General features: G+C 40.0%; 8 protein-coding genes across 8 annotated transcripts; 4 read left to right on the top strand and 4 right to left on the bottom strand.

Moving 5' to 3' along the window:
• Window positions 1-36: 36 nt before the first annotated feature.
• Window positions 37-2,267, bottom strand: I206_103486 (uncharacterized protein; the record flags this gene model as incomplete). Its single annotated transcript, XM_019153282.1, has 7 exons — window positions 37-430; window positions 524-619; window positions 681-859; window positions 925-1,103; window positions 1,176-1,384; window positions 1,452-1,592; window positions 1,666-2,267. The coding sequence occupies 7 exons, from the start codon at window positions 2,265-2,267 to the stop codon at window positions 37-39; spliced, it is 1,800 nt and encodes a 599-aa protein (XP_019013443.1).
• A 1,322-nt stretch (window positions 2,268-3,589) lies between these two features.
• On the top strand, window positions 3,590-6,149 carry I206_103487 (uncharacterized protein; the record flags this gene model as incomplete). The annotated part of the gene is made up of 10 exons (XM_019153281.1): window positions 3,590-3,999; window positions 4,127-4,316; window positions 4,412-4,503; window positions 4,568-4,736; window positions 4,821-4,924; window positions 5,020-5,144; window positions 5,229-5,460; window positions 5,536-5,610; window positions 5,695-5,817; window positions 5,909-6,149. 10 exons carry the CDS (start codon window positions 3,590-3,592, stop codon window positions 6,147-6,149), a joined length of 1,761 nt encoding a protein of 586 aa, XP_019013442.1.
• A 178-nt stretch (window positions 6,150-6,327) lies between these two features.
• I206_103488 (uncharacterized protein) lies at window positions 6,328-8,172 on the bottom strand (the record flags this gene model as incomplete). Its single annotated transcript, XM_070202775.1, has 8 exons — window positions 6,328-6,430; window positions 6,510-6,600; window positions 6,663-6,738; window positions 6,811-6,870; window positions 6,949-7,425; window positions 7,509-7,759; window positions 7,836-7,886; window positions 7,965-8,172. 8 exons carry the CDS (start codon window positions 8,170-8,172, stop codon window positions 6,328-6,330), a joined length of 1,317 nt encoding a protein of 438 aa, XP_070058876.1.
• Window positions 8,173-8,522: 350 nt separating this feature from the next.
• Window positions 8,523-12,300, top strand: I206_103489 (pre-mRNA-processing ATP-dependent RNA helicase PRP5; the record flags this gene model as incomplete). Its single annotated transcript, XM_019153279.1, has 7 exons — window positions 8,523-9,177; window positions 9,247-9,775; window positions 9,844-10,071; window positions 10,136-10,412; window positions 10,481-11,336; window positions 11,386-12,176; window positions 12,256-12,300. The coding sequence occupies 7 exons, from the start codon at window positions 8,523-8,525 to the stop codon at window positions 12,298-12,300; spliced, it is 3,381 nt and encodes a 1,126-aa protein (XP_019013440.1).
• A 407-nt stretch (window positions 12,301-12,707) lies between these two features.
• I206_103490 (uncharacterized protein) lies at window positions 12,708-14,509 on the top strand (the record flags this gene model as incomplete). The annotated part of the gene is made up of 4 exons (XM_019153278.1): window positions 12,708-12,765; window positions 12,823-12,902; window positions 13,030-13,726; window positions 13,815-14,509. 4 exons carry the CDS (start codon window positions 12,708-12,710, stop codon window positions 14,507-14,509), a joined length of 1,530 nt encoding a protein of 509 aa, XP_019013439.1.
• Window positions 14,510-14,659: 150 nt separating this feature from the next.
• On the bottom strand, window positions 14,660-19,139 carry I206_103491 (valine-tRNA ligase; the record flags this gene model as incomplete). The annotated part of the gene is made up of 20 exons (XM_070202776.1): window positions 14,660-14,878; window positions 14,959-15,137; window positions 15,206-15,338; window positions 15,404-15,607; window positions 15,685-15,840; window positions 15,912-16,069; window positions 16,139-16,517; window positions 16,580-16,750; window positions 16,803-16,961; window positions 17,020-17,101; window positions 17,155-17,258; window positions 17,315-17,533; window positions 17,586-17,674; window positions 17,730-17,844; window positions 17,900-18,019; window positions 18,086-18,167; window positions 18,249-18,413; window positions 18,476-18,698; window positions 18,776-18,937; window positions 19,001-19,139. The coding sequence occupies 20 exons, from the start codon at window positions 19,137-19,139 to the stop codon at window positions 14,660-14,662; spliced, it is 3,258 nt and encodes a 1,085-aa protein (XP_070058877.1).
• Window positions 19,140-19,623: 484 nt separating this feature from the next.
• Window positions 19,624-21,519, top strand: I206_103492 (uncharacterized protein; the record flags this gene model as incomplete). The annotated part of the gene is made up of 10 exons (XM_070202777.1): window positions 19,624-19,632; window positions 19,691-19,755; window positions 19,816-19,947; window positions 20,018-20,148; window positions 20,205-20,296; window positions 20,364-20,496; window positions 20,571-20,679; window positions 20,759-20,896; window positions 20,971-21,204; window positions 21,279-21,519. The coding sequence occupies 10 exons, from the start codon at window positions 19,624-19,626 to the stop codon at window positions 21,517-21,519; spliced, it is 1,284 nt and encodes a 427-aa protein (XP_070058878.1).
• Window positions 21,520-21,909: 390 nt separating this feature from the next.
• Window positions 21,910-22,796, bottom strand: I206_103493 (uncharacterized protein; the record flags this gene model as incomplete). The annotated part of the gene is made up of 3 exons (XM_019153275.1): window positions 21,910-22,039; window positions 22,150-22,350; window positions 22,468-22,796. 3 exons carry the CDS (start codon window positions 22,794-22,796, stop codon window positions 21,910-21,912), a joined length of 660 nt encoding a protein of 219 aa, XP_019013436.1.
• Window positions 22,797-23,679: the final 883 nt, after the last annotated feature.

Consider the following 23,679-nt stretch of genomic DNA (forward strand, 5'->3'; position numbering starts at 1 on the left):
TCCCAAAAAAAGATCCATTGGTAATTATTATCCCAATTATACAGCTATTTTATCCTCATTTGCCTTTTCCTGCTTTGTAATTTGTAATTCTGTCGAAGTATCTTTCGGATTCTCTTCGATTTTCTTACTCCTATTTATTCCTTTTCCTATCGTACCCATACCTCTTAAAGCTATAAGTGCAATGAATAAAGCTAAAAAACTAGTAGCAGCACCTAACCAAAATGCAGCATGATATCCTAATAATAAAGATTCTTTATATGTTTTTCCAATATTTATAGCTTTTTGAAATTGAACATCAGACATTACAGTCGTTATTGCTAAACCAAATGAACCTCCTAATTGTATTAAAGTTTGAAATAGAGCACCTGCTACTGAATGTTCATCTGGTAATGATAATGCTGCAACGAATATTAAACCCGTTGCCATTAAACTATGACAATGGAACATAATTAGTCACAACTCTCAGAAATTACGCATTGCAATGATCTCATGTTTTAGTACCCATTGGAAATTGTGAACTTACAAATCAGCACCCATTACTGAAAGCCACATTCCATTAAAAGGTAATCTCCAATAATTCGTATCTTGCCATGAAAGAGCGAAACATACATTTCCCATTCTGCGAAATCACAAAGCACAAATCAGCTTCGTAAGAAGCGAATTCGATAGCGGTTACTCACCCTGTAGCGATTAAACCAACACACACCAACCACTGAGTGGGTACTTTACTGATCAAGAACGCCACAATGACATTACACAGAACACCAGAGACAGATGTGGGGAGGAATCGAAGCATAGCTCCTAAAGGTCCAGTCTCTTGAATTTGCTGGTAAAACAACGTAGCATGATAGAACAAGGACTGAACAAATCATGTTTTAGCTGATTGATAGTCGCTTCAGCGAAGAGTAATACTCCAGAACTCACGACAAATCCCATCCAAGCTATGAATCCAATAAAGTAAACAGCTGCCAGTCTACCTTTGGCTCGTGTCCATAGTTGTAACCTCATTAATGGCGGTCTTGAGGTATTATTGATCAAATGTCTTTCCCAAAGGAAGAAAGCTACTACCAGCAAGACGCCCACAACTAAAAGAGCTATTATATCTTCAAGTAGGAAGTTTCGTGTATCAGCCTGACGAACACACTATAATGGCAAAGCAAAATGAATAGACTTACAAGGAGTTTTCCAACCATTTGAAGCAGTTTCTCCGGCACTGATTGTGAATTGTAGCAAGATCAAACCAACAGTCACCAAGGCAGCACCGATCCAATCAACTCTCTTATCATCGGAATGAGAAAAGTCGGAAGGGATCGTCCATAGCGATATACAGGCGATGGCAAAAGCCATTCCGGCGAGTAAAAATAGTGCTCCACGCCACGTATTCCTAAACTATTATCAGCACAATGTAATGACAATCGACTTTCAAGCTGGGTCTCGCCGTTTTCACTCACTTCACATAAGAAACAAAGACACCTCCAACTATCAATCCAATAGCTCCTCCGACAGGTGCTCCAGCTGAGAAACAGGCAAAAGCTGTTGATCTTGCTTTACCGGTGAAATTTCCCGCTATGATACCCACTGCACTAGGTGTACTGTGTTATCACAGACAACGTATCAGTCTGATTACACTCCTTTACCTCAACTATGATTCAAGTGAATACTTACGACATCGCAGCTCCACATCCTGCAAGTGCACGGGTAACAACTAAACCTGCACCATTTTTCATGAATCCACCTATTAAAGTCCAGAGAGCATACCATAATACTCCAGTAATGAAGACTAATTTTCTTCCATGTACATCTGCTAATCTTCCACTTAAAAGTAAAAAACATCCATTCGTAAGTGCATAGGCAGATGCGATCCATTGTAAATCTGAATCAATCATTTTAAGATCTTTTTGAATTGTAGGTAAACCAATATTCAAAGTTTGTCCTCCTGCAGCTGAATTGCACATCGTGAATGTCACTGTAGCAGCAACGAAGAACAATTGAGTTCTCGATAATTTTTTTGAGGTAATAGGTGGTACATCTGAATCGTCTATTGGAACAGTTGATAATGTTCTTTCTATATTTACATCGTCAACACCGGGTGTAGGTAATGATTTGGTATTTATTTCTGGTGATATAGATGTGATATCTTGAGTCAAAGTAGGTATGTATTCATCGTCATTAGCCAGGCTCCTTCGTGTATTCTCGTTCTTTTCGTTTGTCTGGGTCGAAATGCTAGGTGAATAAGGAGAAGAGGAGGATCCGATGTTATCGGACATGTTTGCAAGTTTTAGACAAAACGATTTTTTACAGTGTTATAATGATACAAGTTAAGCTTTTCCCCGTTATCAAGTACTGGAAGAGCTTTGCAGAACGTCGTATCCAGTCGATCTATACACAGGTATTCAATGATGTTTAAGAATTAGTCACATATGTTGGGCATTGTTCAGAATAAAAAGTTTATTATTGAAAGCATTTCTATTTTTGTTTTTCTCTTTCTAGGCAGCTGCTATATGAAAATCGTGTCGCATTTGTCCGATGGAGTTTCCGGCCGGATCATGTGTACCATCTTGTAAATCGCCAAAATCGAGTCAATTCAGTCATTCAACCTAGACTGGATGAGCTGGATTCCATTTCAAGATCCATTTCAACTTAATTTCGATACAGATACTAGCAATTATCTCCACTCGTAGAAGTCATCCATTGTAGATTAGATGTAGCCCGTAGGGTTGAGTGGACAGATGTACTGAGCACGCGACAACCGGATAGCGCGTTTTATGAGTAATGGTGAGTAGATTAAGGAGAAATGTCTACTCATCTTCGCAATTCTCCAATCTGATCATCAAAATGTCCAAACGCCCTCCGACGCAAAGTAACCCAGACCCAATGTGAAATAATCTTGAAATGAAAGTGCCCCTTTACTATCAATTGGTGAGAAATGAATAACTATAAAAACACAATCTATTTGTTTACCATTAACCTAAACAACGCACTGACCACCAACGGGATGTTTGAGCTAAGTCCAATAAGCTGAAACACAAGCTAATGTCATTCTCTACGTGTTTGAAAGAATGTCACCATCAATTCGTGTTTAAATTGGAATGCGGTAGGTGCGTTGATTAAAGATGGGAAGCGAATAAATAGATCCTACATTTGATCATCATTTCATCATTATATTTTTATTGGAAAGAATCACTTCACTCTTTCGCTCTTTTGCTGATCTACAGACACATTAACATTCCTTTGATTGATTGTGTATTCCCTTTTCTTTTATCGACAAACTCCTATTCTTTATTCGCTTCCGTCAACATAGGTAAAATTTACTTCTCGCTATGTGTCCTTGTATCATCATTTCAGTCTGAATGACAAGATAGGGAACTAATTCATAATTATGATCAATACTAACACTATATATTGAGAAAGATATAAGACTGGGTGCAAATCTTCAGAGGGGTGATTTCGGGTCGACGATCAATCCCTCTCGCGAAGTATCGCCTTCCCTCGACTTATTCATATTTCAAGACATCACGACGAATTGTCTTTTATTTTTCCATTGATTAATTTTCGTCTGACAATCATCTATATTCTCGCAAGTTTTGGAATGGTCTCTCTATTATGGACACCTTCATCACCAACTACAACACCCAAACTAATCTCAAGAACATTCTCACAAAAGCGTAATTTATGTTTTCTTGTAATTTCACTATTCATCCTTTCATTCTTGGTTTTAGGTTTACATCCAAATGTGCAGCAAAATTCAATAGAACAATATGATAGATTAAAAGAATGGTCAAATGATAAAGCTCAAAACTTAGCGGAAGGATTATCAGATGATACTGTCCTAGGAGGAACTTTAAAAGGTTGGTTAGATCATTCGGAGAAAGTTGAAGAAAAAGAATGTAAAGGATGGAATCATGTATTAGGTGAAGAGAATGATCCGCCAAATTGCTTGAAAGCTCGACAGTATAGACAGACTATGCGTGCTTTAGAGAGAGAAGAAAAAGCAGAACAGTGAGTCGTAATCAAGTCACGAGATTTTCTTGAATCATGAATGATACCGAGCTCGGCATAATCTTGGATAAATAAATGGTCAATCAAGAAAGTGATGAGCTGACGAGGTTCTATGACCATAATACAGCCCTCATTGGTATTTTACACTTCAGCATAATCTGGAAACCCTTCGAAATATTTCTTCATGCTTCTTACCAGTCACAGATCCAGATTGGAGATTATGTCATGAGAAACCACTCATTCTTTCCGGATGGTGGTATACTGCTGAAGTCATTACGGGAGCTACTACTGGTGAAGTCATATGGCAGAGTTCTATTGTAAATCAGCATCTTGCACCTACGCCTAATCTGTTTTCCATGTAACCCGTCCCGACGATTTGATAGCTGATGCTCTGATATCCTCTGTTTCTCAGGTCAAACAATTGAAGATGCTCGGATACTCTTTCATTGCTGTTGGACCTTATTTGAATTGGGTGGAAGTGGCGGAGATGATGCCTGATGTATAGTAGGTTGCGTTCCGACCACCAAAAGCTCCTTCCTTGCTGAGTACATCCTTCCTATTCCAATAGTCACTTGATCTGGAATAGCGACGTGGACACCGTCACTTGTATTACAGATCCCCGTTGTATAGCAAAAGAACACTATGTTCCGCCTGAAGATGCAGAAGATCTATCTATTGACGTACCAGATGAAGAAAGAGGAGTCATACCCATTTGGGCATTAGCAATTGTTGACTATGTAAGTGGGCCATTCTGTTCTTCCAACTTTTCAGATTGTCGACATAGCTATGGAGCTGATTTGTGTGAGTATTTGATACTTTAGTGGGGAGCCAGACCTCGGGAAATGTCAAACAACGCATATTGGTGGGGATTGACCGAAGATGGGCCTTGGAGTTACCATCCTTTAGGACAAGAGTGGATTGCCACGTAAGTCACGACAAGGTCATCTTGGTTCCGTCAACAGAAATGTGCAGAATCAAACGGTGTATGATTGTGAGATTAACTGAGGTTTGTATCCGTAGACCATGGCCCCTACCAGGAGGTCATTTTCACCTACCGTACTCCGTGGAGGATTATTGTTTGAAAATGCCGATCAAACCTCACGAAGATAGGAAAAACGCCGCTTTGATCTTAGCCAAGCGATCTTGTGAGTTCATGTGATTGAAATGTGATCACCTGAGAACTCAGGTTGGGTTGCCTATAGAACCGGCTGAATTTACAATTACTCTAGCATACTTCCATTATCCCCAAGTTTCGCCTCCACAATTCTGGACCAACCTTTCCCAAGTGCCGGATTTCGACCTTCTTTCTACGGTAGAAGAGGAAGAAGGTAAACCAATTCCAGATGGCTTAGTGACCATGGGTAAACAAAGTAAAGAGGATTATACTGCTCTAGTAGGCAGTGTGAAAGCTTTAGTTGGTATGGGTGCACCTCCAATAAGTCCAAGTATATATATTTCTTTGTGAGTGAAACACGGTCTTATGCCACACTGAGAATCTTTGTGCTGATTGTTTGATCCCGATTACCAAATCTGTAGATGTCAAGCTACGCCAGTGGTCATACCGTATTTTCAACAAGATTATAGGATGGACGGATGGTGGCTTTATTCGAGGTATGTAATGTGAATTCCCTACAATTCGAATCGTTGACTTCATTGCTTGGAAACGGAATTTGAACTGACCCTGAACCTTTTAAGTTGGTCTCAACATGGTCCAGCAATTGCATTGGGTGAACCATACGTATATAAATACTATTCTCAAAATTATACTGATCTTGAAGATGCAATAAGAAGAGCAATGTCAACATCCATAGAGAGATAGTAAGTCAAGGTTGTTTCTTCTTATCATAATTTAAAATTTGTGAATTGTGGGTATTGATGATAAATGAAAATCTTTCTTTTGATTATTTAGTATACCTGAAAATATGAAATTACCTTATACATTATCACAATTATCTAAATACCTTTCTAGGGATTTAAAATTAATGTTTAAAGATGTAATTGATAATAATGGTGGTAAAATACCTAAATTAAAAAAAGGTACGAGGGAAAGATGTTATAAATTGAATAGGTGTAAAGAACCTTTAAAAATTGGTAGGATACCTAATATACCTTCAAAGTTCAGCTCAAAAGCTAAAGCAGAAAGATTATAAATGATCTCATAAATAAATCAGCACACTTTTTTATAATAATGAAACAACATAGATTACATGCATGTATATCATATGCTAGATTAACATCTTACAACTTGATGATCATAATATTATATACAACGTATATTGATCTTATTAAACAACAACCATATCGTTTTTAATTTCATGATTCGTTCGTTCATTGTTTACCCTTGAGTTGATCAAATAACCCTTCGATATCTTCTTTGCTCACTGTTTTACCAGAAGACACATGTTCTTGTAACATTGAATTAAGGCGGTCCCTATAATGCACAAGCATCGTCAGCGAACTATTACCAAAAATGTAAAAACGATGAAGGAAGAAAATAATCTAAAACTAACTTTAATCGTTGATATCCATGTAAAGCTTCTATAGCTTGTACTCTAGGAAGGGAAGTCATCACTCTCGAAGTTACTTGTTCTATTGAAACTTCTACTCAACAACAAATACATCAGCTGGAATACTTATTGATAGCTTAGAATTTACCGACTCACCTTGTTCTTCTTCTTCTGGAGGTTCGTATATTTCTTCATCGATTAAAGGGAATGGTAATGATTTGATTGTATTTTCCTGGATATTTCGCTTTTATGAGCTCTACTAGTCAAGAAGTACAGGAAAGATCAAGAAAAAAGGGAACCTCACATCAAGTTGATCTTTCAGTTGTTCTCTTATACCGTTGGCTAAAAAAATATCTCTTTTTCCCTTTCGTTCAGAGCCAGACTCGCCTTGTCCTTGGATTTTACTGTTTTCTGTGATCGGAAGTGATGAATCGTTCTCCACTTTGAATCTTTTTCCGTTCCCATCTTCGTTCGAAACATCATCTTCAGCTTTCCGTTTTCCATTGCTATCATTTTCGTGATTTTGCATTTCCTTATTCTCGGCTTGGATATTCTCCTTAGATTCCACCTTTGGTTCTCCGTTTTTCGCTGAAGCTATCTCACCAATAACCTTCCATCCTCCATTCTCATTTGGTTCAATGATCATCCATCCTTCTTTTCCTGCTTGATTCCGCAGATACTCATTGCCCGATACACACGCCGAACATATAAGACCATCATAGCTGTCTGATCGTATGAGGACGGCAGACTCTTCATCATCTTCTTCCTCAGCTCCGGCATCCACTTTTGACAGCTCAGGATCTGGTTCAGTCACAGATGCATCGCCTGTTCTAGGCGTATTGGCTGCAGATACTTGGCTGTCGGTGGAGGTCGAGGGGAGGGCAGGACGAAGATTAAGGCATGATTCATGGAACCAATCCTAAAGCATCGACAACAATAAATCAGCTCTTTTGGATATTACCCATCCGATGTCAAAAAGCAAAGGATTGAAACCAATCTCACCTCACAAGCTATACAACAAATCATAGCTTCTGTTTCTGTCTCCGCATCATACTCCCTTCCACATCTACAGAACTTGCCTTTGAAATTCTGACTATAATGATTCTTATCATTTTCTTCTTGTGGTTGAGCTTGTGGAGGATAAAGTTGACATCTTCTTCGTTTTTTAGGTGGAGAAAGTTCAGGTTGAGTCGAAGTGGTAGGACAATCACATCTGAATGAACGTCTTGTCCATAATTCTACCAAGCGATGTTCTACGTATGCGATATCAGATCATTGTCATAAACTGAAAATGGAAATGATTGATTCGGTTCTGAGTATTGAGCTTACCTGAATGACAGGATATCGAACATCCATAACAAACGCCTTTCTCACCGCAATCTGTCATTCAGCATCCCGTCAGCTCGCCCAGGTAGCTCTACTCGATGAAGAATGACGTTGATAGTGCCACCAGCTCACCTAGACATGCCCAAACGCTTTGCCTCAAGTATCCCTTATCATAGGTACACTCATCGAAGCTATACGGTAATGCTTCCCTGGCTTCTTCTGCCATGCGATCCGAAGTGTCTATCAGTGATTGAAGAGTGATTTCAGAAGAAGGTGGTTGAGAAGCTAAGTAAGAAGTCGGTAGTAAGGTGAAGCGCGTTGAAGAGGAAGGGCTATCCATGTTGAATGTGTAGTATAAAAAGGGCGAATTGTCAGATAAATGGCTATAGATCTATTAAGTCTACAATTAAAGATGAAGAATATAGTAGATAATACTGTCAATGGCATGAAAATAGCATAATAACCAGGAGGACGCGTCAGGTGGAGGATATATTTCACTATATCTATTTGTTCCTCCCTTTTTGACAGAGCTATGGATTTGCTTCCGCTCCTTATTTAGCTTGCGTTGGAGATTGATTGCTTTCTTCGCAATTGGGATTTAAGCATTAACTCAATCAATCTTGCCGCTATTCTTCCTGTTCAGTTACCCTAGCAGTGATACTATATCACGACAGATCAAATCAAAAAAGCATGCCAAGATCACCAAGGAGGTCTCGCTCGCCTGAAGGAGGAAGGAGAAGTAGTCATAGAGAAAGAGGTTCTTCACCATCACGGTACGAGCGTTCTTATGGTGCTAGCGGTAGCTCTTCTAGAAGATCTGACGATAAAAAAGGTTCAAGTTCCCGATATGACGATGATCGATATAATTCTTCAAGAGACAAAGATGATTATAGAGATCGTAGTCGAGAAAGAGAAAGGGATAGATATCGTGGTGAGGATGATCGTGATCGTGATTACAGACGAAGAAGAGATGAGAGGGATGACAGAAGATATACTCAAAACAGTCGAGATCATCGAGACCATGATCGCTCGAGAGATAGAGAAAGAGATGATAGAAGGAGAGATGAACCTCGTTCAGTCAACGGACGACATACACGCTCACCTTCTCCGTCAAGAAAAGCACCTGCAGTTCGAACTCCCTTGAATGATGGAAGCACGCCTGGAGGATCTCCTGCGCCTGAAACGGAAGAAGATAAGAAAAGAAAAGCTAAAGAAAGGCTAGAAGCTTGGAAGAAACAACGAGCGTTAAAGGAAGGAAAGACTTCGACACCGGAATCGACATCGAAAGCAGCCAGTCCGGCTCCGCCCTCTGTCCCTTCTCCTGCTCAAGGAGGTTTGCCAAAACGTGAGTCTATCCTTGTTCTCAGATCTGATATCTCTTTTGACGACTTGACTCAACGTGAATTCTACATAGTATCCGGATTACCCTTGAAACCTACTGCCTTCTCTTTGTCACGTATTGGATTACCCCTCAAGGCTGGAAACAAACCTACACCGCTGAAGAGATCCTTAGCTGCAACATTGGATGATGAAGAATCTTCAGATCGGAAATTGCAGAAGCTGGGAGATTTACCCGAGATCAATCCTGAAGTCCAATCTGGAGAAGCAGCAGATATTGGTGCCATAGGAGATGATATGGCCGTGGAAGATGTCAAACCGGAAGTCAACGGTAATGAGGACGGCGAAGAAAACCAGATGGACATTGATGAAAAGCCTAAACCTGATGACTTAAAGGCGGAAGATGCGATCAAAGTAGATGAAGAGGAAGAAGAAGAAGACCCATTAGACGCTTTCATGAAAGCTAATGTGGATGAGGTGGTTAAAGTGGATAGTGCGGATGCGAAGCGTTTGGGACTAAGACATTCAGGTGACGATGATGAGAATGAGGAGGAAGAGAAAGTAAAAGTAGAAGACAAGCTGGCTGAGGCTGAAGCCTTGTTACAGTGAGTTATGTTTGTCGACAATCGCATCCAAGTAAAATAGCTCTTTGACTGTGTTTACCATTTCTCAGACAGGCAGCAGCTAAATCACGGAAGAAAGATCTGCCACCACCTGATCATTCTAAGATCGACTACGAGCCTTTCCGAAAAGCGTTCTACAATCCTCCTTCCGAAGTACAGGATATGGACGAAGAGGATGCGGAGTTGCTGAGGTTGGAAATGGATGGTATCAAGATTAGAGGCCAAGACGCACCTAGACCTGTAAAGAACTGGGGAGCTTACGGTTTACCTACTGGTTGGTGAGTCGGATTTTACTAGTTTATACATTGACAGAAGTGTATCAAGCTCACACCTACACTGTAGTCTCGATGTCATACGCCATCACGGATGGGCTACTCCTACTTCCATTCAAGCTCAAGCTATCCCTGCGATCATGTCTGGTCGAGATGTCATCGGTATCGCCAAAACAGGTTCCGGTAAAACCGTTGCTTTCCTTCTTCCAATGTTCAGGCATGTTCGAGATCAAAGACCTGTCTCGGGAAGTGAAGGTCCGATAGCTGTTGTAATGTCGCCGACCCGAGAATTGGCATCTCAGATATATAAGGAGTGCCAATCTTTCCTTAAAGTCTTGAATATCAGGGTGAGTTGGCTCTTCTATCATTGTTTGGGCACAAGGACGCAATGATGTGCTGATCCACTTCTATGTAGGTGACATGCTGTGTTGGAGGATCATCAATATCGGAAGATATAGCAGCTATGAAAAAGGGAGCAGAAGTCGTAGTCTGTACACCTGGACGAATGATTGATTTGCTCACTGCCAATAACGGAAGAGTCACGAACTTGCGGAGGACAACATATATGGTCATGGATGAAGCTGATAGAATGTTTGACATGGGTTTCGAACCTCAAGTAATGAAAATAATCAACAATGTACGACCAGAAGCTCAAAAAGTACTGTTCTCAGCTACATTCCCGAAAACAATGGAATCACTTGCTCGAAAGATCCTCGTTCGACCTTTAGAGATTACAGTCGGCGGTAGGTCCGTTGTAGCTCCAGAGATTGATCAACGTGTGGAAGTTCGAGAACCGGATTCTAAGTTTAATAGGTTACTGGAAATCTTAGGTGAAATGGGTGAAAATCATAAGGAAGAGGAAGATTTCAGAACTTTGATCTTTGTGGATAGACAGGAATCTGCAGATGATCTATTCAGAGACCTCCTTCAACGAGGATATGTCTGTGCCTCATTACACGGTGGAAAGGAACAAGTTGATAGGGATGAAGCAATCAAGAATTTTAAGAATGGTGATGTGCCTATCATCGTGGCCACTTCGGTCGCTGCTAGAGGATTGGATGTAAAGGAATTGAAATTGGTCATCAACTACGATTGTCCCAACCACTTGGAAGATTACGTCCATCGAGCCGGACGAACGGGTCGTGCGGGTAATACCGGAATCTGTATCACTTTCATCACTCCACAGCAAGAGAAGTTCTCTGTTGACATCAAACGAGCACTTGAAGCTAGTAACGCTTTCATCCCAGAAGATCTCAAAGCCATGGCAGATGGTAAGACTCGCTATTTTTTGTTGAGATTTTATGCTAACCCCTCAAATAGGTTTCATGGAGAAAATCAAATCCGGTAAAGCACGACAAGCAGGTAGCGGATATGCCGGTAAAGGTCTTGAGCGGATTGAACGAAAGCGTATCGAGAAAGATCAAGCCGAAAAACATACTTATGGAGATACATCCGAAGCATTATCGCTTGCGTCAAGAGAAGGAGCAGTTATACCTTATAAACCCAAGACGACTGAATTTAAACAACCCGAATCCAACCCTAATGCTGGAAAAGGAGACGCCGATTATACGTTCACGGAAATCAAAGTTGAAGTTGTACATGGACCAGCACCTGATCGAGTCATTCAAAATCAACCTTCCAAAGTTGCAATTGCTGCTTTACCTGCACAAACAATTGCAGCACTTGAAAAAGCTAAAGCTGAAGGTAGAACTGTAGATGCAGCAAATTTAGCAAAAGTAGTAGCTAGATTAACACAATCAATTGAATTGACAAAAGCTGAAAAATTAGGATTAGCACAACCTGCAAATGTTGGTGGAGTAAGAACAAAAGATCCTGATGCAACAGATTATCACGCAATTTTCCCTATAAATGATTATCCACAAAAAGCAAGATGGAAAGCAACAAATAAAGAACAAATGACTCTACTTCAAGAAATTTCAGGAGCAAGTATTACGATGAAAGGTCTTTATTATCCACCCGGAGTTGAACCTGGACCAGGAGAAGAACCTAAATTATCTTTATTGATTGAAAGTAATGATGAACATCGTGTAAGAGCTGCTGTCGATGAAATTAGAAGAAATTTGGTAGAAGCTTCCGTTGCTGCTCTTAATGTGAGTTCTCGTACACTATCGCACACTATCGTTAAGACTTGGATTAATTGCTGATGGTTAATTGGTTGATTCTCCGTAGACCGCTGATAGAGCTCCAGGAGGGAGTGGAAGATATGCTGTATAAAATCATCGATTTTTGGGATGGGACCGATGAACTGATCAGGGAATACTATCTCATCCTTTGTATCATTATGCATCATTGTTCTAACGACTTTTGACATATTTTTCATGCACACGAACAGAAATGTGTTCCAAATCGGTGCTTGGGTGCTCTGGGTAGGATGTTGATCTGACGCAAGCATAAGGTGGAGGTAATTCATGATACTGTAATCTCGGATCCGAAGAAAAAGGTATTGTCCAAGCGAATTCATGACATCCATGTCGACCTGGTTGAATGTACTATACCACTCCAATTGTCTATCTTTCTTTCCGCAGTAAGATAGCTTGAATTGTATTCAGATCGGTGAGCTACCGAGGCATCAGTTGGAAGTTATACGATACTTTTGAGCTAAAGTCTATCAGTAGACCAGCATGGTGAACTTCACTCCATCATGGGTGGTAGACGATCTTTCGATCATATTGGGTTTAGGTGAGTAATGATCATGTAATACACGAATTTTGAGCTGACGTTATGCTGAAACTTCAGATGATGAAACTATCAAGCAAATGATTATACCTGATTTGGAGTCATACACCAATGAAGCTAAATTAAGAGTACATCTTCATGTAAGTGCATGATTTGATCAACATTAATTTGTCCTTTGAGCTTTATACATTCTCACATCAATGGGGTTTTATTATCTACTGTCATCGTGATGAGGAGCTAATGGTTTAACATTATTCTCTGATTTAGGACTTTCTTGGATCTTCGCCTCAGGCTAAAACCTTCATTACCCGTTACACATCTTATCGATTCCCTTCTTTATCTTCAACATCTTCTTCCATACCTACACCAACTTTGACTTCAGATCCAGCTTTGGCTAAACCTAAAGCACCATTAAAAAAACCTCATTCACCTGCTCTCTCTCGACCCAACTCGAATGCTGGTTCTACAAGGACAAACCCAACGCCTATACCGAAAGATATACCAGAAGCTCTCGAAGCAGCTTTTGGTCCAGGTGGAAAAGTATATCAGAAAAACAGAGATTTAGAAATTGGTTGGGGAAAATTTTCTTTTTCAGTATCATCATCATCATCATCTAATTTACCTAAATCAAGTGGTGGATCTGGATCTGGATCTGGATCTGGATCTGGATCTGGATCTCAAACTCCTATTCAGAGAACCAGACAAGCAGGAGCTGTTAATATTCAAATTCAAGAATCAAAATCATCTTCATCTTCCAGATTAGATTCATCTTCTAGTGCAAATGGAAGTAGAACAAATAGTGGAAAAGGTAAAAAAAGAGATGATGGATCTGAAAAAATTTGGGATAAACCAAAATCATTTGAAATAAAACGTCTTGAGAGTATTTTAGATAATATTAAAATACTTAAAGAGGGCAAAGGTAAGATTAAATCTCCTGATAATAAAGTTGAATGTTTTTGTCAAGGTCAGTGTTTAAGTCTTTTACTTTGCAATTTATCGAAAAGCTGAGCTGATAAATTGATTTCAATTTCTCCTTACTTGTATTAATGCAGCAAGAGTACACCCTTTGTCCAATTATGTACCAATTTGTCAATCTTGCGGTTTGATTCAATGTAATCTTCAATTACCTTATCTTCCTTGTCCATCATGTCATAATTCACTTTCAAGTCCTGCACAACTTTCTCGTTTAACAATGAGAATTGAAACAGAAATTGAAATTCAATTAGAAAAAGAACAGAATGAAAGAAAAAAAATTGAAAAAGAAAGATTAGATAGATTAACTGCACAAGCAGGTGGAGGATCTTTTCCAACTTTACCAAATTCAATTCCTCAGCAAACCATAATTACAAATGATATTAAAACAGGAAGAAAAGTAATTAGTATTGGAAATAAAATTAAAGGTAAAAGTAAAATAATTACAACAACTTATATTACACCTTCGTCTTCTTTTAATATTTCTCCACATAATTCAACAAATATAAAAGAAGAAATACCAAATGATATTATACCTAGATTAAGATATTCTCCAATTGATAATAAAAAATTTGAAAAAGAATTAAATAAATTATTAATTTTTAGAAAAGAATTTAATAAACCTTTTGGTAATCCAAAATTAGATGAATCAGAAGGATTACGATATAAAGAATTAATTATACCTGTAATACAAGAAAATGGGATTGGAAGACGAAAGAAAGGAAAAGCAAAGAAATTAGGAGAAGGTGGAAGAGAAGTTCCAGGAGCTGCATAGTAGATTTTGGACAATTGATCAATATAGATAATTATTATCAAAATTGACTCATGGTAAAATAGCCTTTTTGCTGTAAACCAAATTGAAGATAATATCATTTTATGCGAAATAAAGCAATGTATATACATGCAATTTAGATTATAAGCAATTCTACAAAAGTGACTTGAATCTCTCAATAGATAATCTAAGGGTTTCAATTTCACTTTCTAAACTACTCAATTTCTCGGAATTAGAAATTCGTACTTCCTCTTTAAGTGTAGTTTGGTAATTTGGTTGTTCAGTAAGTTTTTGAATTTTATTTCTATTAGATTGAGCTAAAGCTTCTTTCTTTTGTAATTTATCAATTTCAGCAGATGCGTTAATCTTACCCTGTTTAACCCAAAACCATCGATCAGCATTTGATTGCAAATTTCCGTAGAGTCTGACTTGAGAAAGTGAGGTGTACTCACGGCAACAGGTATATGTACATTGATATCACTAGTAACAAATTCAGTACCGCATCCTTTTGGCACTTCAGAATCATCCGAAATGAATTTAGCAGTACCACATCCTTTGGTCAAACCAATGATGATAGGTTCTTGAGATTCAAGCAATTGCCTCTGTTGTTGATTTTTGGCTTGAACGATGACTAGAATATAACGTTTTAGATCAGCTTTGCTGAGAATAAACGGTGGATCTGAAGTAGAGCTGACTCACCAGTGATCTTGTCCTCGATGGTTTTACCGTTCGTAGGCAAGTTGTATAAACCAACAATCGATCGAGCAGCCTTGATACAATCGACTACAGTGTCGAATTCGGCAGCTGCTTGAGGGAATTCTTGTTGAGAGATCTACAGACTCGCCCCATACATTTAGTCCTGAATCTAATCTCAACACACAATTTTCATCCACTCACGTATTCTGGGAAGGAAGCCAACATGATGGATTCGCACTCATCACCTTGTCTTCGAGGTAATCGTTGCCATAGATCTTCGGTGACGTAAGGCATGAAAGGATGTAAGAGTTTCAAACCACCTTCAAGACATGTGTATAATGTGTTTTGGGCAGAAAGCCTGGTAGCTTCAGAGGCATTAGACTCGAATAGAGGTTTTGTTGCTTCCTACAATACCGAGTGTAGGTTCGATCAGTAACCGAATAATTCCGACGATTTTGGTAAGCTAAGAAGTATTCACTTACGATGAAGACATCACATAAGTCGTTGAGGAAGTATTGGTAAGCTGTATTGGTAGCGTCCGCGAATTCTCGAGCTTCCAAAGATTTCGAAATAGCAGCAGAGGCGATATTGTATTTATGGAACAACCATTTCTCAACCAGACCTTCTTGTCCAGTAGGCTAATGGTGAATATCATACGGTATCCATCAGCTTATCGGACCGCTCAAGTTCATAGTAATCCGAAACTCACCAATGGGGAAGCGTTGGGAACAAAAGTACTTTGTTGTCTGACACCGTTTAGATCGACCAAATCCATACGGAAAAGACAAAATTTGGTCGCGTTCCAAAGTTTGTTACAGAACTTCCTATACCCTTCGACCCGACCAATGTCCATGTTGATATCTCGGCCTGTCCAACCGTATTTCAGTGTCAGCTTTCATCCCTATATAGGCTGGAAAAATGGGAAGGACAACTGACCACCTGAGGTGTAGTTACACAAAGTGAATCTTAAGGCGTCGGTACCACATTGAGGCATACCCTTGGGGAACAACTTCTTCTGACCCTCTTCAGCTTTGACGATTTCTTTTTCAGGCAAGTTACCCAATCGCAAATCGTTATGCAGTTTTTGGAGATTTTGTCCAGTAATCACATCGAGAGGATCGATGACGTTTCCGAGAGACTTAGACATTTTCCTTCCATACGCATCTCGGATCATTGGATGGCAGTAAACTTCCTTGAATGGCATTTTACCAGTCAAGGCGTTACCAAAGAAAACCATACGTGCAACCCAGAAGAACAAGATATCCCATCCGGTCTCGAGGACCGAATTAGGGTAGAAATGTTCCAAGTCGGCAGTCTGAACGGACCTGATCAGCGGCTGATCCCTACTGATTCGAAAATGACAGAAAGCTGGCGTACCTTTTCAGGCCATCCCATCGTTGAGAAAGGCCAGAGACCTGACGAGAACCATGTGTCAAGAACATCTCCATCTTGTTCGAGAGTATATTTTCGACCGTTGGCTTGCTCTTTAGCTTTGGCTTCGGCTTCTTCCGCACTTCGGGCAACAATCCAATTCTTGTCATCGGCGGTCTGCAGGTCGGATTGTCAGTGAAGCCTGCGATTGCAGTGTAGGACGACTCACATCAGGAGTTTCGCCATCGTACTTGATCAGGTAAGCAGGACATCGGTGACCCCACCAAAGTTGTCGAGAGATACACCAATCTTGCATGTTCTCCATCCATCGGATCCAGTCACCAGCTGAGCTCTTAGGTTTGATTTCGAGTTCGCCGGCGCGTGTTCGCTGTGGAGATACGTCAGCCACAGTCCGTGTTGACAGCAATCGAAAATTTATTACTCACCTTGAGCGCCTCTTCAGCCATGGGTTTACAGCTAATCCACCATTGTGGTTTCAGGATTTGCTCAACCACATCACCCGATCGCCTGAAAAGGGATGTCAGCCATCACATGAGTCTAAACATGAGCGTGAAACTCACGAGCAAATTGGAATTTGCATCTCATTGTCCTTCTGTTCGACAAATAGACCCTTCTCTTTCAGTGCTGCGATAATCTCATTTCTGATATGGAATCTTTTCTTGCCCTATTGCCGTGAAAGTCAGCTTCGCAATTGGCATGCGAGCTTTGTCCTCGGCTTACCTGGTATGGAGCGGCATTTTCGTTGTATGTACCATCGTCATTCATCAAGCTAATGAATTCGAGGTTATTCCTTTGACCACATTCGAAATCGTTTGGATCATGAGCAGGGGTGATTTTGACAGCACCAGTACCGAACTCCATGTCTACGGTGATAGCATCGGTTATGATGGGGATTCGTCGGCCGTTGAACGGATGGATGACGAATTTCCCATGAAGATGCTATGATAGTTTTAGCTGAAGAGCCGAGCTGTCTCTAGAATGAGCAACTCACCTTGTAACGAGGATCATCAGGGTGAACAGCAACGGCGGTATCACCAAGCATGGTTTCCGGACGCGTGGTAGCAACGATAATTCTCTCGTCTAACGTAACGTATGAGCTTTTTCACTTCCTCCATCGACGATTGTCTCAGCTCACCGGAGTTTTCGATAGGGTATGCAAATGAAGTTATGACCCCGAATTCGAATTTCTCCTTAGCCTCATATCCTTTGACATTCAGCAAAGTTCGTCCGGTCAAAGCCATTTGGTCGACCTGCGATGAAGATCATCAGCCATTCTATACTTTAGACAGGGGAATGAGAGCTCACCTCAAGATTTGATAAACTGGTATTCAGGTAGACACACCAATTAACCAATCGGTTCGCACGGTATAAAAGGCCTTTTTCGTGCATGATGCAAAAGGTTTCCTGGACGGCTTTACTAAGAGACTACATGGGGAATACATCAGCATTGCACTCTTGATCCCCAATACTGGATTCTGGAACTTAACCTACTTCATTCATTGTGAAAGCGACTTTGTCCCAGTCGTACGAACCACCAAGTCTCTCCATCTGGTTAGTAATTTTAGCTTGATATCTGTACCATGTCATTAGTTTCTGCCACTTGTAAACCCATGCGACAGGGCTAGGTAAGCAGACCAAAGACTAGGTAACGCACTGATCTTTCCATTCCCATACTTTCTCCAAGAATTTCTCTCTACCGTAGTAGTGCCTCGAATGGCCCTCTGTCTTTACTAACCTTTGCTCTACAACAGCTTGGGTAGCGATACCGGCGTGATCGTAACCTGGTAGATAGAGAACGGTGTGGCCTTGCATTCGTTTCCTATTGATACAGATGCGTCAGCTGAGTTCGAAAGGTTGCCCTGTCCATCAGAGCTGACGTACCATCTTATAAGAGCATCTTGGATCGATATTGTCAAAGCGTGACCAATATGTAGATTACCGGTGACATTTGGTGGTGGTAAAGTAATACAGAAGGTTCCTTTCTCGAGAGGTTTACCATCGGCGTCATAGCGAGGTTTGAAAAATCCTCTAGATTTCCACCAATCGTAATGTGCTGCTTCGACTTGGATTGGATCATATCCTGCTGGAAGATTGCCGGAAACATCTGATGAAATGACGTTAGAATGCGGATCAGCTATGCTTCTTGCTCATAGCGGGAACTCCGCGAATATTGAAGCTCACCCTTTTTCTCTCCTTTCGGCGTTGTGTTGACCCATTCCTCAACCGGAGCTTCAGCTTTCTTCTCCTTCTTCTCCGCCTTGTCTTTCTTCGGTCCTTGAGCTACGGTAGGACCTTTAGCAGCTTTCTGAGCAAGCTTTTCCAAACGCTTAGCTTCCTTTTTAGCTGGAGGGATTGTCAGCTTCATTCAGCTTTTCACAGATCACAACAATTGCGGATTTCACTCACCTGCACTTTTTGTGATCTCCTTGACTCCTTCAGCTGGGGCCTCTGGTGCGAGTGCCGCTGCACCACCTTCAGCAGGGTTTGCCTGTTCCACAGGTAGAAGTTCAGCAGAAGGAGCGACTTTTCGCTCTTCCGATGACATTTTGAAATTTTCACTTGTGGTTGAGTAGCTTCTCGCAATTATAAAAGGAGAAAGAAGACCTGGATTCGAGAATATGTGTGTCTTATGATAAGTTTGTAAGTCAATCTCTAAGTTTGTGTTCTTGATTTGTCGAAAAGAGCGAGTCGAGCTATATAGCAGATGCTTGAGCATATACTCTGGTATTTCGAGTCGACTCGTTCAAAGGAGGTGTCAAGGTTGAGTATGATAGTCTCGAATGACGACTAAATATATCCATATTTTGACTCAAAAAAGTCGGAAATTCAATGAAATTATGGTTGTCTAATGGTTACTTTGCTAAATGGGGTGAAGGAATAAATAATTGCTGATTAACCGGTTGTTTAGGTGCGACGCGGTCTGAACGTCATTGCTCATTGTTCACCGCTGATTGACTTTGTTATTGTTATTCTGCTATCCTTCGGATTTGACAGCAAGAGCTAAAGAAGAAGCCTTGAATAGCGTCAACATGATCTCTGTCAGTGCATTAACCTCTGCAACAGCCACTGAGAGCTGACACCAATTGAACTCATTAGGCATTCTTCATATTTAATCAAAAGGGCGAAGTCTTGATATCGAGGTTGTTTCGTCAGGATTTGAAGTGAGCGATGAATGATTGTCAACATGCTGGATCCTTCCACTAATGATCATGCTGCTCTAGACGTTCGATATCTGACGTCTTTCGTATACAGGTCATTTCGAATCCAGATGTTCGCTCTCCAATAATAACGTTAGGATCGACATCGTTCTTTCACGTTAGGATAAATAACGTATATGTAGTGGGAGTGACAAAGTGGGTTATAGGCTCATTTGTGCTCATATCGTATGGCTGTATGTGATCAACTGACTCTGCTCGCTCTTAGGTGCAATGCATCTGCTGCTTTGGTATTCGAATTTCTCTATCGGTTCATAACGATATCTCGGAGCTATTTCAGTAAATTAGATGAAGAAAGCGTGAAGAACAACTTTGTGCTCATCTATGAGCTCTTGGACGGTCAGCTATCCGTGTACATCATATCGCTCCTAGCTGATGCAATTGTGTGCTCATAGAGATCATCGATTTTGGATTCCCGCAAAATTCCGAGATAGATACGTTGAAAATGTATATAACGACGGAGAGCATAAAGTCGGAAATGGCTGTGGTACGTGACTTGACAGCTGCCTAATCATACCCAGTGTGTCGGACTCAGCTGATCGACCACGGTATAGAGGGAGGATTCGTCTAAGATTACCATACAAGCCACAGGAGCTACATCATGGCGTAGATCAGATGTGAAGTACAGGAAGAATGAAGCGTTTGTCGATGTCATCGAGACTGTCAATCTGCTGATGAGTAAGGAGGGTAAGTGTGGCGATCTTGTTAAATCTTGATGGTCCAAGGCTTCAGACAATCAGCTGACTGATCTGCCAACGCAGGAGCTGTTCTCCGAGCTGATGTGGATGGACAAATATTGATGAGAGCTTACCTGAGTGGAACACCGGAATGCAAATTTGGATTGAACGATAAGTTGGTCTTGCAGAAACGGTATGTCCCAATTCGTCTCGATTGTTCCTACCTAAATGGTGATAGACGGACGTATAGCTGATGAGCCTGAACTAATTAGCGGCAATGAGGGCACAAAATCCGATGATGCGGTAGAATTGGATGACTGTCAATTCCATCAATGTGTAAGATTGGGTAAATTCGACTCGGACAGAAGTATATCTTTTATTCCGCCGGACGGAGAATTTGAACTTATGAGGTGAGCATAGTCATCTTGCTCAGACCTAGATGAGTCGGGTTTGATGGTAAACAAACTTCTCGTCATATTCGTAGGTATCGATCAACATCAAACATAAACCTACCTTTCAGGTTGCAAACCCATGTCACCGAACCTTCCAAATCGAGAGTGGAATATACAATTCATCTTAAAGCGAATTTCGACTCCAAGCTGAATGCCAATAATGTGGTATTGAGAATACCTACTCCGCTGAATACCACAGGTGTACAAGCGAAAGTGGGCGTTGGTAAGGCGAAATATGTACCAGGGGAAAATATGATTGTCTGGAAGTAAGTAATGCTATTATCTGGATAGGTCCTTCAACCGGTAGAAACTCAAGCTGAAACCATGCCTATACTCCTAGGATACCGCGTCTACAAGGCGCACAAGAATGTACTTTGACCGCCGAGGCAGACTTGGCGGCCACGACGCATAGACAAGCTTGGTCAAGACCACCTATACAAGTCGATTTCTCGGTCGTAATGTTCACTGCATCTGGTCTACTCGTCCGATTCCTCAAAGTCTTCGAGAAAAGTGGTTATCAAAGTGTAAAATGGGTCAGATACCTGTCGAAAGCGAATGGATCATACCAGATACGATTCTGATCAGGCGTTCTCAATGCACCTGCGTTAGCAGGTAATAAAACGAAGAATCTCTTGATGTTCAGAGGGAATTTACGCATCGCTCGATACGACCTGATTCAGCTGGGACATTTACGACAAGTGGTAATTTTAGAACTAATTTTGTATTCTCATTTCCTCTTATTGCTTGCTAGACGTTACATAATGCAGCTTTACTGCCAGCACCTCTCGGCTCAGATATAGCAGGTTTGAACGTAGGACAAGAAATTACATTAGGAAACCCAAAATTATAAAACCGATAATAAAATGTCCAAAGATCATGAATAAGCACAATATGTATTCTACTTCATCTATCTAGTTGCCCCTCTAATTCTCACATGATTCATGTTGTAAGTACTCGTTTTTGAATCCATCTTAGAAAGATGAAGCAACTTGAACGAATTTTTTAGAAATTGTATACCCATGAACTTGAACATCAATAAAATCTTCTCTTGAAAGCATAACTTTTTCTAATTCTTCTAAATCATGAGCACGAATTGCAGTCCTATTTTAATTCATAATTAATCAATTTTCCGAATTTCTTTCGTATGTAATGATAAAGCCAAAAAGAAACCCCCCAAAAAAAACAAACAAAAAAGGAATTGAAAAACTTACATTGGTGATAAATGAATTAATTCATCTTGAGACAAACCATTTTTCCATTTTTTATAATATGGAATTGAAACTTCTAATAATTTATTACCTAAACTATCTTTTACAACATTATGCCATTTATGATACCAACCTCTATGTGAATTTGCAGTTTCTTTTAATTTTGAAATATATAAATCATCTTTATAAATTGTACCATTTTGCCTAATTTCGAGGACAAAAAAAAACAAAAAAAAAAAAAACAATTAATTTACTAAATTATATATTACAATTCGATAATTGATTTTATTAAAAACCAAAAAAAAAAACAAAAAAACTTACATTATAAAATTTCCTCTACCTAATAAGAAATCAGCCATTTCAAAAGGATTTAAAATTTGTTCAATTTCAGTTAAATCTCTTCTTCTTTGACTTAAATTTGAACAATTTGGTGAAGGTGAATCACTTTCAGTTCCACCTCCATCTTGTCTTTTATTAATTTTATTATTTCTTTTACCAAATAACTCAGGATAATTTGATCTAGCTACTAATTCTTTTCTTGTAATTTGATTTATAACTTTTGCACCTGTTTGAGGAGGTGCAGGAATTTTTGCTAAAACAATTGAAAAAGATAAAAGAGCCAACAAACTTGTTAAAAAAGTTAATCTCATTTTGAATTTTTATTTTTATTTTCAGGTGAAGAAGATGAGTTGTTGGAATTGAAACTAAACCTTCCATCTCTCTTACATTTATATATATATACATTATCTCTCACCAATTCGGCATGATGTTATACAATCTTTTCAATCACATATCAATTCATACCCTCCAAAATCCATGCAGACCAACTTCAAGATAACACGATGTAAAGTCCAAGGACATAAAATTACTTTCATTCCATCAGACAAGAATGTAACGCAACGAAAATCAAAGAGATCAACGGAAAATCAAGGCACCCGAACGGTAAATCGCACAAAGCGGAGACGCCTCCGGGAAGGTTAAAACTGTTATGAACATGTGTTCGTGAGCCCCTACTCTTTGCCCTTCAGGGTAGTCATAGAAATGCGGGATGGTACATAAATTCTTTTGGTAAACCCACATGTTGTTTTTTGGAATAAAATGATAATACTCACGTGTGGATTGTTTTGTTTCTCAGTCTTCAATCATAACGATTTGAAGTTCATCGGGAAGTCCGCAGTGTTTCCTGAATGTATCATATACAAGCTCAACTATCCTGGTAGGAAAATGAAGGGTAGGATGTGAACAAAATATGGTGATGACAAACATACACAAAGCTAAATCTTAACAAATTATTCGGTTCCAAATTCGAAATACGTTTTTGAAGGCCCTAAATCCCTAAGACAAGGAGTTTCCACACCTGTTTGTATATCATTAGATACCGAACTAAGAGTCAGGCCTGAGAGAACGACAAGATTCCAGCGTACAAGATATTGCACTTTGATTTGCATACCCAAGTGATCAAGCACAGGATATAGCTCGGCAGTGGGACTATTGTTATGGAATCAGTCTTCTCTTCATATCCAGACTGAAGTC

The sequence above is a fragment of the Kwoniella pini genome, chromosome 4 (genome assembly GCF_000512605.2).
Source record: "Kwoniella pini CBS 10737 chromosome 4, complete sequence".
Taxonomy (NCBI): domain Eukaryota; kingdom Fungi; phylum Basidiomycota; class Tremellomycetes; order Tremellales; family Cryptococcaceae; genus Kwoniella; species Kwoniella pini.